General features: G+C 45.3%; 2 protein-coding genes across 3 annotated transcripts in view; one reads left to right on the top strand and one right to left on the bottom strand.

Annotated features, from left to right (window-relative positions):
- Window positions 1-699: 699 nt before the first annotated feature.
- LOC8042066 (RWD domain-containing protein 4) lies at window positions 700-11,121 on the bottom strand. The gene is made up of 6 exons (XM_002415192.5): window positions 10,799-11,121; window positions 10,634-10,714; window positions 10,467-10,576; window positions 10,350-10,395; window positions 8,077-8,211; window positions 700-1,105 (listed from the first exon to the last, which is right to left on the bottom strand). Exons 1-6 carry the CDS (start codon window positions 10,820-10,822, stop codon window positions 941-943), a joined length of 561 nt encoding a protein of 186 aa, XP_002415237.4. The 5' UTR covers window positions 10,823-11,121; the 3' UTR covers window positions 700-940.
- Window positions 11,122-11,302: 181 nt separating this feature from the next.
- LOC8042067 (replication factor C subunit 5) overlaps window positions 11,303-15,377 on the top strand; it is a 44,585-nt gene continuing 40,510 nt past the window's right edge. Inside the window, exons 1-2 of one of the 2 annotated variants that reach the window (XM_002415191.5) lie at window positions 11,303-11,384; window positions 11,472-11,536. In XM_002415191.5, the coding sequence (XP_002415236.4) occupies window positions 11,347-11,384; window positions 11,472-11,536 (103 nt within the window). In that variant the 5' untranslated portion in view covers window positions 11,303-11,346. Of the gene's footprint in view, window positions 11,385-11,471; window positions 11,537-11,590; window positions 11,693-15,377 lie in introns of those variants that run through there. The other variant, XM_040206664.2, reaches the window with a different exon arrangement.

Below are 15,377 nucleotides of genomic sequence, written 5' to 3'. Positions count from 1 at the left end.
GGACTGTCCCCTAGGCCCTAGGGCTTTGTGCAATATGGTAACGTTTTGAAGTGGGAGCTGTTATTTCATTACTCAATCTTTAAAGCGGCACCCCCCCCCCCCCCCCCCCCCCCCCCCCCGCGCTGGGATGTCCCGTTTTCTACCTTGAGGAATATGATCACCCTATTTAAGGGTGCCTTCAGCATTGTTTTTGCGAAAGAAAAAGCACCCAACGAAACTACCTCGGCATGGAGAGTGACGCAAGCATGCCTAGGCCTAACCACTTTCACTATCCGAAAGCAGACCACGGACGACGGCGTTTTTGTTGACACTAATGCATTCGATGGGCAAAACACAAAACACCTGGGCCATTTTTCGACCACATCTTTGTTCGCTGTGTGCATCCCTCAGTCACGCTGTTGATCGCTTCTGCAACTTTCTACTTGCCATAATGCATGCGCCTACTGCCACGCTGGGGTTGGCTTGAATTGACCTGGCCGCTTGGCGACTTACTTGACTTTGCGTCTGACTGGGTTGGGCGCAGTTCAAGACTCGCAGAGCCAAGAAATAAGTGTTCATTATGCGCAGGAGAAGAAAATGAAAAATGTAGACGATTGTAGTGGGGGTGCATTCATTATGTGAGTAAATACAGTAACTTCTGGCTGAGTAAACATACACACAACACAATTATGGCCAAAGGTATTACGTGGGACCCAGACAGTTGCCACAAATAAATATATTTCTTTTTATTTTCCCACACATTCTTCCTGTCACTAGATCATGAACAAGCCAAGTTCAATACAGGCCAGAGGCAGGAAACAGAGGAAATGACATTGTAGTCGTCCAAAGGTTGTGATTTCTTTCGCAATATTAACATGAAAGTGATTGGAAGAGTTTCGGATTTTGCTTCCAGCTGGTGGTGGAGGATCACCCCCCTGCGAGTACACTTGGCACGCTAGTGTCACGTTGCTGCCGTCCCAGTTTGTGAGAGGTGCTTAACCACGTCGACCCAGTCGTGACCTCGCGGGAGCTCTCCGGTGGGGAGTAACCTCCCTGCCAGTTTCCGCTTTTGGCTTTTACTCAGCTTGGGCTGCTTGACCTCCTTCTTGGCTACTGCTTCTGGTTCCTGCAAGTCGTACCACAAGCACCCTCTTCATTGTGTTTGTGTGTCACATCATTTCTATTGCTTCTAGATAGAACAATGCCGGAAATGGCGCATTACTGAACATCCGTGATCTTGCGCTGCAACAGACTATAGCTGTCGTGGCCGTGGGGAGCAATATGCACGACGGCTAACACCACCAAACTTGCAGTGTACCAATCATGCGCACACAAGCACGTGTTAATAAGCTTGCATACACACAGACATAAAGAAACATGCCCTATCCCATGTGCAACTAGGCACATATTCATACGTGTTTATATAACCACACTAAGAAATGAGCACACAGAAACAAATGTCCGCACACAGCCGAATGTGCCCAGGTTACACGCAACCCGGCTTGACAATGCAAACCATTTCCAAAATGCACTCCATCTGTGTCTGCGAGCCATGTCCGCTTGCAAATGTGTGCTCGCACATGTGGCTGAGTGTGTGTCAACCATTTGTTAGATGCTGACCCATCGTTATAAATGTGAATATCACCATAGCTTATATACAGGGTGTTTCTATTTAAGCTTAACAGATTTTTTAAAAAAAGGTCACGAACGCTATAGTAATGCAGTTTGCGCAGGTGAGCTATATGGGGGGGCATAGTATAAAGGGTTAGTTGTAACAATCAGTCGGCTAGTTAACGAAAACGTGAATTAATCTTTTAATTAATGAAAATAGTCATATGGTTCATAATTAATGAAAATAGTCATAGTCACTTGCAGAGCATCTTCAAAAGCCACTAACTCAGTCAATATTAGAAATACTTGAAGTATGTGGGAAGCACGCTGGATTGCTAAAGTTACCGCTCGTGCAGCAGGAGCAAGGCACGCCCACACGGTTTTTCAATCTCTTGTGGCCTTGTGCCTGTTGCATGAGTGGCAAGTTTAGCGCACTACTGCGGTTCCCACATGCTCGGTCTTTCTAAATGATTTAGTAGTTAATGATGCCCGGCAAGTTGCTAATTGAAACCATAGGTTTATTTTCACAAGTTAAAAAGTTAATTAAGAAATTTTGGCCAATTATTTGACTTATCGTGGTGATTAGCTGCCTACATTGCGATATATCTCCTCTTGGCCGTATAACCCACCTGCACAAACTGCAGCATCCACAACCTTTTTTAAACAAATCTGGTAAGCTTGAAAAGAAACACCCTGTAGATCAATGGGAGGAGGTCATGATCTTTGCCATTGTGGGAGCAGCATTGCACACAGTGGGTCGGTTAGGCTTTGATACCAATGCACATGATGGGGTGCAGCATGCTTAACGTGACAAGGAGAAAGTGAAAATGATACACTGTCTGTCAAAGTGTGTCTCGACACAAGTTGGGGCTGGCATTAAAGTGTGAAACACGTAACAATGATATGTTTCTTGTTCCCAGAAAACAAATATGGGAGGTTCCTTGGCTTTGGCAATAACATCATCTAATCACTAGATGTCATGTGGCGGGTTCAAGACATGTTCAAGCTTTGTACAATCATTATTAAGGCATTTTGCAGTGTTTGTAAGATGGCTATAAAAGACAGGTAGAGCATGGGGTCCAGCACTGAAGTTTCATGAGCTGTGCTGCACTGCAACAACTAAGAATGTGCTCCAGTAGTGCAAAAATATATTAAGAGCTGACTCTAGGTGGCATGCAGTGAATAATGGTGTGGCCTGCTGCTTCAAGAAGTAAACCCTTCATGATAGTAGCAGCACCGTGGGGTGATGCACTTGTTACTGCCCTGTATATAGCAGCAATAGCCCATCAGTCAAGCGTTGGAGGACATTTGGGTTGGAGCTCATGTTCAATAAACCTGTTGCAAAACACGCAGCACCTTCTGCGATGCCGAAAGAAATGCTGGGAAAGGTAAATACAAAACCAGTTGTAGCAAACAACTGAGGTGACAAGGAAAATGTTGGCGAGCAGGCGACGGCACGCGAGCCACTGTGCTAGCTTCCTCTCTCTTTAGTGCCACGTTGTAGATGGTGAGGGGCAAGAAGCACACAGGACTTCACGTGCTGTCTTTTGCAATTTTTGCAAAAGGTCTATTGTTGCGGTAACGGGAACAGCTAAGCTCTAGAAATGTTCTAGTACAGCCTGTGCTTTATGCCTGAAGAACACCAGCACGTGGCTATGATGAATGATGGCGGCATATACGGCTGGCGGCAGATCACTTTTCCACTTGTTCTGGCCGCGAGTTGACACTGCTCATTTTTCTCCAATTGTTTATGTGACTGCTAGTGCATGGAGAAGAAATACAATGCATTTTTTGTCGGTTATGCACATCAAAGAATTATTTTGAGCAGATATGGTGGTAGTAAACACATTGGCAGCTTAATTTATATTTTTCAGATCGTCATAACCCATTGACAGCTTTATTTCTATTTTTTAATCAAACCATCATATGCTAAATTAAAATGTAGGAGAACCGGTAGGTTCCATGACTCTTTTTATTAGCACACTATGTAAGGTCACAATGTCCAGTGAGGTCAAGTCATGTGTCACAGTGTCTCTTGTGACAGGATCAGGTCAGATCACAGCATCCAATCATGGTATCACCCGATGTCGCATGACCCGATGTCGCACGACATAGTCACATGACATGATGTCACATTACACCACGACCTGACACCTAAGGTTCAGGACGTTCCAAGGCCCCTTCCATGGACAATCTGGCTTGTCTACGTTAGTGGTAGATACGGGCATTTGCCATAGACAATGTGGAGATCAATAACGTCGTTGACACTATGACATCGCGACTTCGTATCACGGGGCATGTGACACTCTGAAGTCGCATGACATGAGGTAATGTGACGCGCCGCAAACGTCATGGACGAACCCGAAAAATTAATTAGCTTCGGTCAGAATGCAATTCCAAATTAAAAACTTGTTTTTTGGCTTCCTTACGTAACGGAGAGCCTATGCTCTGTCCACAAATGAAAACCAATTTTTTTAAAATCCCAACATAGGGACCGAGAAGGCAAGCACAGCTTCTGTAACCACAAGGTCTGGCTTGAGGTGGGTTCTTTGGATGGAACAGTTGTCGAGCGACAGCTGCCTGTACAGCTCCCAACTCAATATTTTATACCGCAAGTCCCAAAAAATAAATTCTAACGATTTTCCAATGGGTATTAAAAAATTCGAACACCAACCAAGCCCTTCTGTAGGGGCCCAACGTTTCAAGGCCAATTCGGCATCTTCTTCAGGGGCGACTACGGCTATGGCCGTTGAGGAGCAGTGTCCTTTTCTTTTTCTTCTACGGCGTGTGTCTGGTCTTCTTCTTCTACAACTCTGCCTTTTTCAATAATGTGACGAAGCCCATTCACATAGGCGGATGGTAAAGCCCCTAGAGATCTGTTGATGTTCTGTGGCGCTGTTTGAATATGCCATGATTCTAAAAACAGTCTTTTTCGAAGATTTGTCTCAACGTCAAAGATGCATGCATTGTCGAAGTCAATGCGATGGTCCTTGACGTCGCTGTGCTCAGCAACCGTGCTACGCTTGTGATCGAACTTGCGCACGTCGTTTTTACGTTGACGGATTCTCTCTCTAAAGTTCTTCGTTTCGCCGATGTATGAGGCCACGCAAACCCCGCACGGAATCTTATATACAACGCCTTGGGCCCTTTCTTTACCAGGGCGATCTTTTGGGCGTGGCATGAGTCGTCCAAGGGTAGACACAGGTTTGTGCGCTAGTTGGATACCCTCTTTCGCAAGCACACGTGCCAGTGCCTCGCTTGTTCCGTTGATGTAGGGAACGCTGATGCGGGAGGTTGGGCAGAAATTCGCACTTAACTGTTGCTGCACGCGTCGTTGATTTCGGCCTACACGGCGGGCAACGCGATGGATGAAGCTGCTTGTGTAGCCGTTTTTCTTAAGGTCAGCAATGACGGTTTGTTCCTCCTTTCTTTTGTCCTCTTCTGATGAGCAGATGGTCTTTGCCCTGGTTAAGAGTGTCCTGACCACCGACGCCTTATGATTGGCTGGGTGGCTGGATTGAAACTGGAGGTAGCGTCCAGTGTGCGTCGGTTTTCGGTATACAGAGAATTTTAGCTGTTCCTTTTGCCGTTTTACTAGCACGTCCAGGAAAGGTAAGGTGCCGTCCTTTCCGCGATCCACAGTGAACTGGATGGCCGGCTCGATGGTGTTGAGATGCGCCAGGAATTTGTCCACTTCAGATTTTCCCAGGACGCAGAAGCAGTCATCTACATACTGCAAGGAAATCTTGGGTGGTGTAGATAATGACTGCAGTGCCTTTTGTTCAATAGCTTCCATGCAGAGGTTTGCCGTGGTGACGGAGATGGAAGCACCCATCGCGGTCCCACTGGTCTGCTTGAAGAACTCCCCCCTAAAGCTGAAATATGTACTGCCGAGGCAGAGCTCAAGGAGGCGGCACAGTGCATCCACGCTGAGGTTCGTTCTGTCGCTGAGGTTTTTGTCTTTTTCTAAAGCGTTCCTAGCCGTGGCGACTGCCAGGGGAACAGGAACACTTGTAAAAAGCGAGATGACGTCGAACGATACCATGGTGTCCTCACCATGGTATCGTTCGCACATAGGTCGTCGTATTTCCCACAAGAGGAGAAAAGGTGCGATGAAGATAGTTGGAAAGAGCACGAAGTGGCGAGGTGGTAAAATCTACAATAGGCCGAAGAGGAACGCTAGGCTTGTGAATCTTCGGAAGACCATACAAGCCTGGAGCAGATCCATTCCTACAGAGTAGTCGCAGGTGGAGGCTTCTTGAATCAGGGTGCTTCTTGAAAATGTCCGCTAGAACTTTGTTCATTCTTGACTGAACTTGTGATGTAGGGTCCTTTGGCAGCTTTTTATAAGCGGAAGTATCAAGAAGATTGTGTACCTTTTTCTCGTAGTCATCACGGTCCAAGACGACAGTCGAGTTGCCCTTGTCGGCTGGAAGGAGCACAATCTTGTCATCTTCTCGAAGCGCTCAAAGTGCTTTTACTTCTTCTTTTGGTAGGTTGTGTTGCTGATGTTGCGGTATCTTAGACAAGCAAGATGCCGATCACCTTTTGTCGGGATCGTTCGCGAGAGCTTGGATTCATGCGCGCGATGCCGTCTTCAAGGGCTGCGACCATTTTTGGCAAAGGCGGCCTTGTTGTGGTCATGTTAAACCCATGGCCCTTGGCTAATACATTAATCTCACAAGGGGAGAGTAACCTGGACGAGAGGTTCGTGACAAAACTAGCGGTGTTGGTGCTGCGTTGTGTTGTTTGTCTGTTTTGCAGCCTAGAAAACTTTTTGCCTTGAGATACTTGCTGTTTTTCAGCAGCAGTGGAGGCGACACTTTCGGCGAAAGACTGTAGACATGGGAATACGTCTGGAATGCTGTATTCTAGCTGCCGTCGAGTGAAAAAAAAGTCCAGTTTCTTTTTCTTTAAAGTGGCGTGGCATTCGTGGATGCCGGCTTTAATGAGACGGCGCTCAGCCTGCTCGAGGATCTTGTGTCCTTCCGGCGTATGAACGAGGTGCTTAATGCGAAGGCTTTGGGGAACCACATGGGAGTCCCGGCAGGCAACCGTAAAGTCCAGGTGAGTCTTGAAAATAGAGATGCTCCGAGCAATATTCACATACCGTTTAGCGAGCTGCGCTGTCTCCTCTCCGAAGTCAATGCGTAAAGATCTAAAAGTAAACATTTGACAGAGATCTGTCTGGTTGGGAGTAATTAATATTAAAAAATTCTAACACCAACCAAGCCCTTCTGCTTCTGTGTCCTGCTTCTGCGTCCTGGCAAAATCTGAAGTGGACAAATTCCTGGCGAATCTCAACACCATCGAGCCGGCCATCCAGTTCACTGAGGAGCGTGAAAAGGACGGCACCTTACCTTTCCTGGACGTGCTAGTAAAACAGCAAAAGGAACAGCTAAAATTCTCTGTATACCGAAAACCGACGCACACTGGATGCTACCTCCAGTTTCAATCCAGCCACCCAGCCAATCATAAGGCGTCGGTGGTCAGGACACTCTTAACCAGGGCAAAGACCATCTGCTCATCAGAAGAGGACAAAAGAAAGGAGGAACAAACCGTCATTGCTGACCTTAAGAAAAATGGCTACACGAGCAGCTTCATCCATCGCGTTGCCCGCCGTGAAGGCCGAAATCAACGACACGTGCAGCAACAGTTAAGTGCGAATTTCCGCCGAACCTCCCGTATCAGCGTTCCCTACATGAACGGAACAAGCGAGGCACTGGCACGTGTGCTTGCAAAAGAGGGTATCCAACTAGCGCACAAACCTGTGTCTACCCTTGGACGGCTCATGCCACGCCCAAAAGATTGCCCTGGTAAAGAAAGGGCCCAAGGCGTTGTATATAAGATTCCGTGCGGGGTTTGCGCGGCCTCATACATCGGCGAAACGAAAAACTTTAGAAAGAGAATCCGTCAACATAAAAACGATGTGCGCAAGTTCGATCACGAGCGTAGCACGGTCACTGAGCACTGCGACGTCAAGGACCATCGCATTGACTTCGACAATGCATGCATCGTTGACGTTGAGACAAATCTTCGAAAAAGACTGTTCCTAGAATCATGGCATATTCAAACAACGCCACAGAACATCAACAGATCTCTAGGGGCTTTACCATCCGCCTATGTGAATGGGCTTCGTCACATTATTGAAAAAGGCAGAGCCGTAGAAGAAGAAGACCAGACACACGCCGTAGAAGAAAAAGAAAAGGACACTGCTCCTCAACGGCCATAGCCGTAGTCGCCCCTGAAGAAGAGGCCGAATTGGCCTTAAAACGTTGGGTCCCTACAAAAGGGCTTGGTAGGTGTTTGAATTTTTTAATATTAATTACTCCCAACCAGACAGATCTCTGTCAAATGTTTACTTTAATCTTTCCAATGGGGTTCGCCATTTTGAGGTACGGTGATACTTGAGCATTTGGGCATTTCTGTGTAGCTTTTCAGCTCATGAGTGTTCAGTGACTACTGCACAAGCCTGTCCCCACCCACCTTTGGCCTGTCAACTTCCATGGGCCTGTCGACGGGCGCGGGTTGCTCAGGTTGCCTCTCGGTCAGCTCGTCCGCATGTTCCTTGGCCCACTCAAGGAGAGTGTAGGTCATGGGGGTACCCAGTTCAAGTTCAGCCTGAAAGGGAGGTACCCCTCATGGTTAAGCAAGCTGCAATACTAAGGCTGATTCGTAATAGAGGTCAGTGGTACCGAGCCACTTCATGCCAGCATTAACTCTCTATGCAGAATGTTTTCTGACCTTCAATTACTTAAAGGAAAGCTGAAGCAGTTTTGTATTTGAGGAAACACACTTAAATCGTCTTCATTTAACCTTTAAGATCTTGAAGACCAAAATTATTTTTTTAATTTGGTGCATGAAGACTGCAGAAATTAATTTTTGAAGTACCGCTGAAGCCTCTCCTTCCAGGAGCGTGATGTCACAAAAGGAGTTTTCGGAATCTCCACTCTCATGCATCTTCAGCACCTATCAAACCTACGCACACGCACTCTTGCTATTTCTAAAAGGGCAGAAAAAGACATCATGACTGGTGCCAGTGCGAGGGAATATACCTGGCAAGCTTGCAATTGCATGCACAGCCCTCGAGCGATATGCACTTGGCGGCCGAAAGATTGTCTTATGACATAACAAGTGGTCGAAGGCCTTTCGTGTTTTCTTGCGTTTAGTTACGTCTTCGGAGAAAACAAACGTGACATTCAGATTCATTGGATAAAACTATGCTAGAATCAACCGTTATCTAATTTTTTTTTAAAGAAGTGTTTCAGTTTCCCTTTAAAGGGCTCATGAAATGATTTTTCAACTTTTTCCTTTTTAGCTTTCCTATTCAACTGAAAAGCAAAATGAGAAATAATGTGCTCGTGATGTGCTTGGGCATCCATACAATAACTCCAAGCTTCCACCTTCTTTTTCAAGCCCACCATGAAACTTGTCATTTGAAAGCGATGATAAGTGCCGTCACGGCACTCATTAGCCAGGAAGGCAAATTCAAATATTAGTTGACGGATTGATTGTTAAAAAGTGATTCAGTGCTCGTGTCCAATGTGCGAGCTGGGTTCGGCTGACATGCTTTGGATATCACGGATGTAACACGGTGAAAGGCGGAAAGCTTTCAAAGAGAGGAGATACGAAATAGTCCGCTGTGTTTTAAATTGTTTGTACCAAAATGCAGGCTTTCGACTTTCTACCTTCTTTCTTTTGGCCCACTAAACAATATGCGATGAGTAATATTTCAATCTGAAATTATTTACCCCAACCCAAAATTAATTTCATGACCCTTTAACTACGCTGGCTCACGATGCAACCAGTTATTAATTACTACGAGGCCTATCCACATTTTTGAATGAGGTATTAGCAAGTTTCCTTTTGTTCATTGGAAACCTTTCAATGCATCGGGGGTGAAAGCTGGGTGTGCTGCTATACACACCATGTCGTGCGCCTCGATCAGAAATGGCTATACGCACAGCGTGGACAGCTGACGCCATTCAGTTCATCTTAGTAGTACATTACGGCTCCCTATCGTCCTGCGATGTTGTCTTGAAAACATATTTTAAATACATCGTCAATAGCTTAGGGCATTTGTCATCAATATCGCCAAATGCATAAGAAAAAAAAAGCAGGCCTCAGGATTTGGTTTTGGGTCTGCTGCATGTGAAGCAGGCACGTTACCACGAAGCTACGCCACAGCTTTGGCATCCTGCTTTAACAAGTTTTATATAGTGTTTTTTTTTGTTTTGACCAGGTGCATAATTAAATTTTGAAGCCACTAAAAGTTAGTGCACGAGTCACTGGGGCACGTTTAACCGAGCCTTGCCCTCCCCTTTCCTCTCTCTCCCCCCCGTAAACCAGGTGAGACACAAACAATTTTTCAGTCGTGCGTATGGCCATTTTTGGTCGCATTGCACGACATCGTGCGTATAGCACTACTCAAAAGGTAGTGGCAATTTCGCCATAAAGCAAATAGCCATAAGGATTCATAAAGGAAGAAACATGTGTGTGTTAATTGATAAGTTATAAAGGTGGAGACACGCCGGTGCGGGTGTAAGTTGTAATATAATAAAAAATTTAAATGTGGCAGGGCATAAGGATAAAGATAAAATGACAGTGACAAGCAACCTAAAATGTAGGTAACTTTTTTTTTTTTTTTGCAAACGTAGAGTTAAAATTGCACTTTAGTATCATGCCTTAGTTATTTTTAGTCCTTGTCTCCTTTATATCATATTTTAATTATGTTATGTTTGTACATTGCGAGCACTTACTTGTTCCTTTAGTGCGGTCACAATGGCGTCTTTCACATCCTGAGCTCTGCACATTAAAAGGCAGATAGAAACAGAGTAAGCTTCCCTAGTCCAAACTTTGCTGAAAGGAATACATACAGATGTTTGTTGTAAAACGTCTCCAAGTTAAAATTTGGCATTTCGTTCGGGTATCGCTCGGGCCACGATACTTCGAACAGAAACGATTTCGGGCTTCCTTGTTCACCGATCTGAAATTAAATGAGCCGTTGAGCGCAAAGCACAGCTCAAGAGCATACGTGCTCTACCTTGTACTGGAACACCGTTGGGGACAACTTCCTGAAATTCTCGTCGCCATCATAGATCGACAACAGTACCTCTACTTCCTCCTGGAATGTTAAAAGAGAGATAGTCGAGTCCATTTTACTGCGTAAAATATTTGAAACGTGATTAACGTCAATAAGCTACGTTACCTCCTGAAGTTCAGTCGTGGACATGGTCCGCCGAGCTGCGAAGTCCCCAAGAACAACGTAGACACAAACGACTAATGCAGCTCACGTGGCATACAGAAAGTCGCGAGAAATGCAATCTATAGGTGCTAAAGCTACATATATTAATTAAAACAACAAACTTAAAACGTCCGCGAGAACGGATAACGTAGAGAAATATCGTATCACCGGCATCACCTCACCATGATGACCGCGAGAACCCCGGCTCACATAGACGCAGGGCGCGTCCATCTTGAATTTAGCGCCCCCTACTTGCCCCCTATATGGTGAGAGCAAACAGTTATTATAAAAAAATAAATAAAAAACATTTAAAAAATATTTTAATTTGTTTTATATAAATTTTATTTTGCAACATTATTATTCTTAGTTTACTAGTGTTTACTTTATATTAGTTTTAAACAAAATGTATAGTGTTTTTAAACAAAATGTTGTCGACACATGACTCCACGGCATCATGCAATCGCGAACGTCGCAAACACTGGGAACGCTGGTCAATCTCGCGGGAAAACAAGATGGGAGAGAAAGGAGAAACCAGAACCAACTTACCATGGTTTGTATTGATTTACCGCATTATATTCAAGTTGTTGCTGTTACAGCCGGTCAATGACTCATTCTAAATACTGTTGCTTGCTCGCAGGGTCGAAAAGTACAGGCCGAACAAGCTCGACGACCTCATTGCACACGAAGACATTATCAGCACGAGTATGTTCCGCTCAACGTTTTCCGATTATTACTACTTCCCTCCCAGCAGGCACGTCTGAACAAGGAGCGGTCTTATTAACCAGGCGCTTTGTTAGCACAGCTGTGAGCCATCGGGGCTGTCGCCTACTTTCAACGCGATGCCATCGCACCTCTGCTGTGAGGGACAACACTACAGGCATTCATTGTCCTTTGCACCTACTACAGTTTTGCATTAGTCAGCCATTTTAGCATATTTTTTTTTAGATAATCTTGTATGAAAAATAAAATAAAAGGGACTAATCATATCCCTCTGATAGAGATAATCTATGAGTGACCAGTGTGAGGGAACTAAAAATATGGCATGACCCACCCAAAAACTTGACATAGTAAGGGTGCAGGCGAGCTGCTGAATGTTAACCGTGTTGAATAAACCTGAGACTGGGGCAGAAATGACCATAGTCGAAGGAACAGAAAAGGACAAGGCGACGTCTTAATTGAGACGTCATCCTGTCTTTTTCTGTTCCTTCGACTTATATGTTAATTTCTGCCCCCTTGTTAGACCCTTTGGCCTCTGGTCAAAATTAATTTATGCAAAAAATGATCCAACTAACGAGAGACTGTAAATTGAACTCTTAAATTTAATACAAGTGATACAATCACTTGGAAACAACTCTGCATACTCCTGGATGGTTTTGGGCATATTCTTGGAACAGCTAGCAGTACTTACGAAGCGTGTGGTACTTCTCAAAATTGTCACCTGGGTGCAGGCCAGGATAACGAGTGTGTGTTTTGCATTTTTGCTGTTCGGTTTTCTTCTCAGTGCTGATGACGCAGTCCTTGTGCTTGATTTTGAAACTCGCCGTAAAATGGTCGGTTTTGAAGTCTTGATCTAAGTCCAAGTAGCATGTCCACCTTGGAGAAAAGACGCCATCTGTACATGACTCTTCCCTACTTTCGGTACTGTCATCTTCTGATGCTTCATCAGAGAGCATATGTGACACCTTTTTAGTATCACAGGTGTCTTCTCCGTTGAAATCACAATTGCTTCCACTCTATTCATTGAAGGATTTTCCATAAAATGTGGACGGAGCAGAATGTTTCCAAGGGGAGGGGGCGGGATACTGAAAACTTAGACCCTCTCCCTTCTCCGAAATCCTCCAGTTATGCTGGCACCTCCTGTCCCCCACACCCGGGCAAAATTGACTTTTGACTGTGGTACTGGGACGGAGTAAACGCTACTTAATTAAATCGTAAAAGTGCACCCAAAACGCCTAGCCATGCATCTCGCCAAAAAATGTGCGTCACAATGCTCACAGTACCTAGCGGAGAGATAAATAACTAAGAAAGCCTAGTTTACATTCCCAATGGAAGATGTGGCAAGTTAAAGTTGCCGGGAAGCCTCTGACACTTGACCATAATGGAGCAATGGGCACGTCGGGGGAGCCCCCACACTTGACCAGAGCTGGAATATTTTTTTGTCGGGGCATCCCCAGCAAGTGACCGCGAGGGGTTAAGGGGTGAAAGTTGGTCCCTATCAAAACTCCGAAAATCAAGAGGCCGAACATCAGTACAACGATAAATTGAAATGCCGAAAAATTAAGATGTTGAAAAATCAAAATGCCGAAAAGACACAACGCCAAAAACCATGTGTAAAAGAAATTACGAGCTTTGTGACTACCACTTGTTAATTTTCCACCAGATCACTTTCCACTGACACGATCCTGTATGACTCGTTTCGCAAAGGCACAAGTATCAGTAGATTAAACTGTTGTTAAATTTCATATTTTTTTATCTGTCGTAAAGCTAGGCATAGCAGTCAGACAGGACAGCTCTTATTGGTCAGCAGAAAAAAAACAGCACTGCCCAGTGTTGAGAGTACAAGAGCAGCAGCAATGTGCGGCAGTAATCATTTCATTGATTCGGAGGGAAATGGACAGACGCGGTTGTGGTGTGCTCCCAGAAGGGAAAAGCAAAACTTAGGTGCAAAGACGGCTATGTTTTTGTGCTTGACAAGAAAGTAGGTTCTAGACACTATTATAGGTGCGTAAAGTGAGGCGAATGCAATGCTAGAGTGATTACCGACCTTCTTATAGAAGGTATTCACAAGATTATTTCGAAGACAGTGACCCATACAAACCATGCTTTGGACATCTGCAGAGTTACAGTTCTTCATACTCAAGAACAAATCAAAGCTCTGGCGGCGGCCTTGTGCGAGGCACCCGTGAAGATTGTGGAGCAGCTCACAGCAGATGTAGCAGCGTTTCCAAGGCAGCACCTTCCAAGCAATGAAGCCTTGTGCCAGATTGTGAGGAGGAAGAGGAAAGCGGACTGCCCGCACGAGCCGTCTGCTGTGCAGGAGCTCATCATCGAGGGCAAGTTCAGAACAACTTTAGATGACCGGGAGTTTCTGCGGTGCGCGACAGCACCAACACAAATGGAGCTTGACTCCTAATTTTTTTCACGGACCACAACTTGAGGAAACTGAACGACGCTCCGATGTGGCTCGTGGACGGAACATTTAAGACTGTGTCGCCGCTCTTCGAACAGTTATACGCAATTCACGGTTATCTTCGTGGCCATGTGTTCCCTTTTGTTTACTGCCTAATGACTCGACGAACCCAGATGGCGTACGAGACACTTTTTGAAGAAGTGCTGTAGTGCAGATTTAAAAACTTTGAGTACAGACCTCGAACTGGCACCAATCAACGCTATTCGGTCGTTACTCCCATCGTCGGATGTGCATGGTTGTCTGTTCCACTTGTGCCAATCAGTATGGAGGAGAGTGCAGCCCCTAGGACGGGCAGTGCTCTACAAAAATGATGTAGGTGGCTTTGCCATCAAGGTGAGGCAGCTTGCAGCCATTTCGTTCTTGCCCACCGAAGAAGTATGAGATGCCTATGCGTCCTTGAAACCACTCTTCCCGCAAGAAGCCTCTAACCTGCCGCGACGGTGGGACGACAGCTACCTGCTTGGGAAATGAAGCCGCCATGTTGCCGGAGGTAACACCGCCATGATCGTACGAAGTCCACTGGTATTCCCGCCATCCCTCTGGAATGTGCTTGCCCTCGCTCAGAACAAATTTTTAAGGGGCAACAATGCCGTTGAGGCATGGCACCAACGATGGGAGATATTGGTTGGCGGACACCACGTAAGCGTCTTTCGGCTTATCAGCACCATGAAAAGGGAGCAAGCTAGAGTCGAAGACGACATGGAGGGAGCTATCAGAGGCCAACCCTGCCACTCACAAAGTAAGAAGCAAAAGTTGCGCGAAAATCGTTTGGCAGCTGCTCTGGGCAACCGGGACAATGTTGACATTCTGAGCTTTCTTCGAGGAATTGCACACAACTTATATGTCTAAAATGCAATAAACAAGGAATCGTTCTGCTAAGCGACGATATATACAGAAATATATTTTTCATTTCTCAAAGGCTTGAACCATGGGAAGGGAAGCTATACTCGGGGACAACCTTTCATGGCTATTACAAAAGAGGGCAAAAGCGCATGCACATTGGTCGGCGGAACCTCTCCCCTAACTTTGATCACATTGCCAAGAAAATTTATTTTGCCTAGAAACTTTATCTTCCACTATAACTAGGTGATAGCATTTTGATGTTTCAACATTTTGATGTTTCAATGTTTTGACTTCTGCTTTTTGAATTTTTGGTGTTTTAAATTTCGGCATTTCCATAATTTGGCATTTTGATTTTTGGCATTTTGATTTTCGGCGTTTTGAATGCCACCCGGTGAAAGTGACTGATGTGTCTTTTTTTTCGTGATCAAATCTGTCTGCTTAGGTTATTGTGGTTAGCAGAATGTGAGAACATACCACATTTACATCACAGTTAGCTGCCCCAACTTGGTA

Source organism: Ixodes scapularis, unplaced genomic scaffold, assembly GCF_016920785.2.
Source record: "Ixodes scapularis isolate PalLabHiFi unplaced genomic scaffold, ASM1692078v2 PGA_scaffold1__304_contigs__length_218370807, whole genome shotgun sequence".
NCBI lineage: Eukaryota > Metazoa > Arthropoda > Arachnida > Ixodida > Ixodidae > Ixodes > Ixodes scapularis.
The sequence above is the reverse complement of the archived record's forward strand: the minus strand, read 5'-3'. Positions and strand labels throughout refer to the sequence as shown.

Excerpts from the sequence above, each read along its gene's own strand:
- LOC8042066 (XM_002415192.5), bottom strand. The coding sequence starts at position 10,822 with ATGTCCACGACTGAACTTCAGGAG. Across the intron at positions 10,577-10,633 it reads CAACGGTGTTCCAGTACAAG|ATCGGTGAACAAGGAAGCCC; the intron begins GTAGAGCACGTA and ends ATTTAATTTCAG. Across the intron at positions 1,106-8,076 it reads TGGAAGTTGACAGGCCAAAG|GAACCAGAAGCAGTAGCCAA; the intron begins GTGGGTGGGGAC and ends TACGACTTGCAG.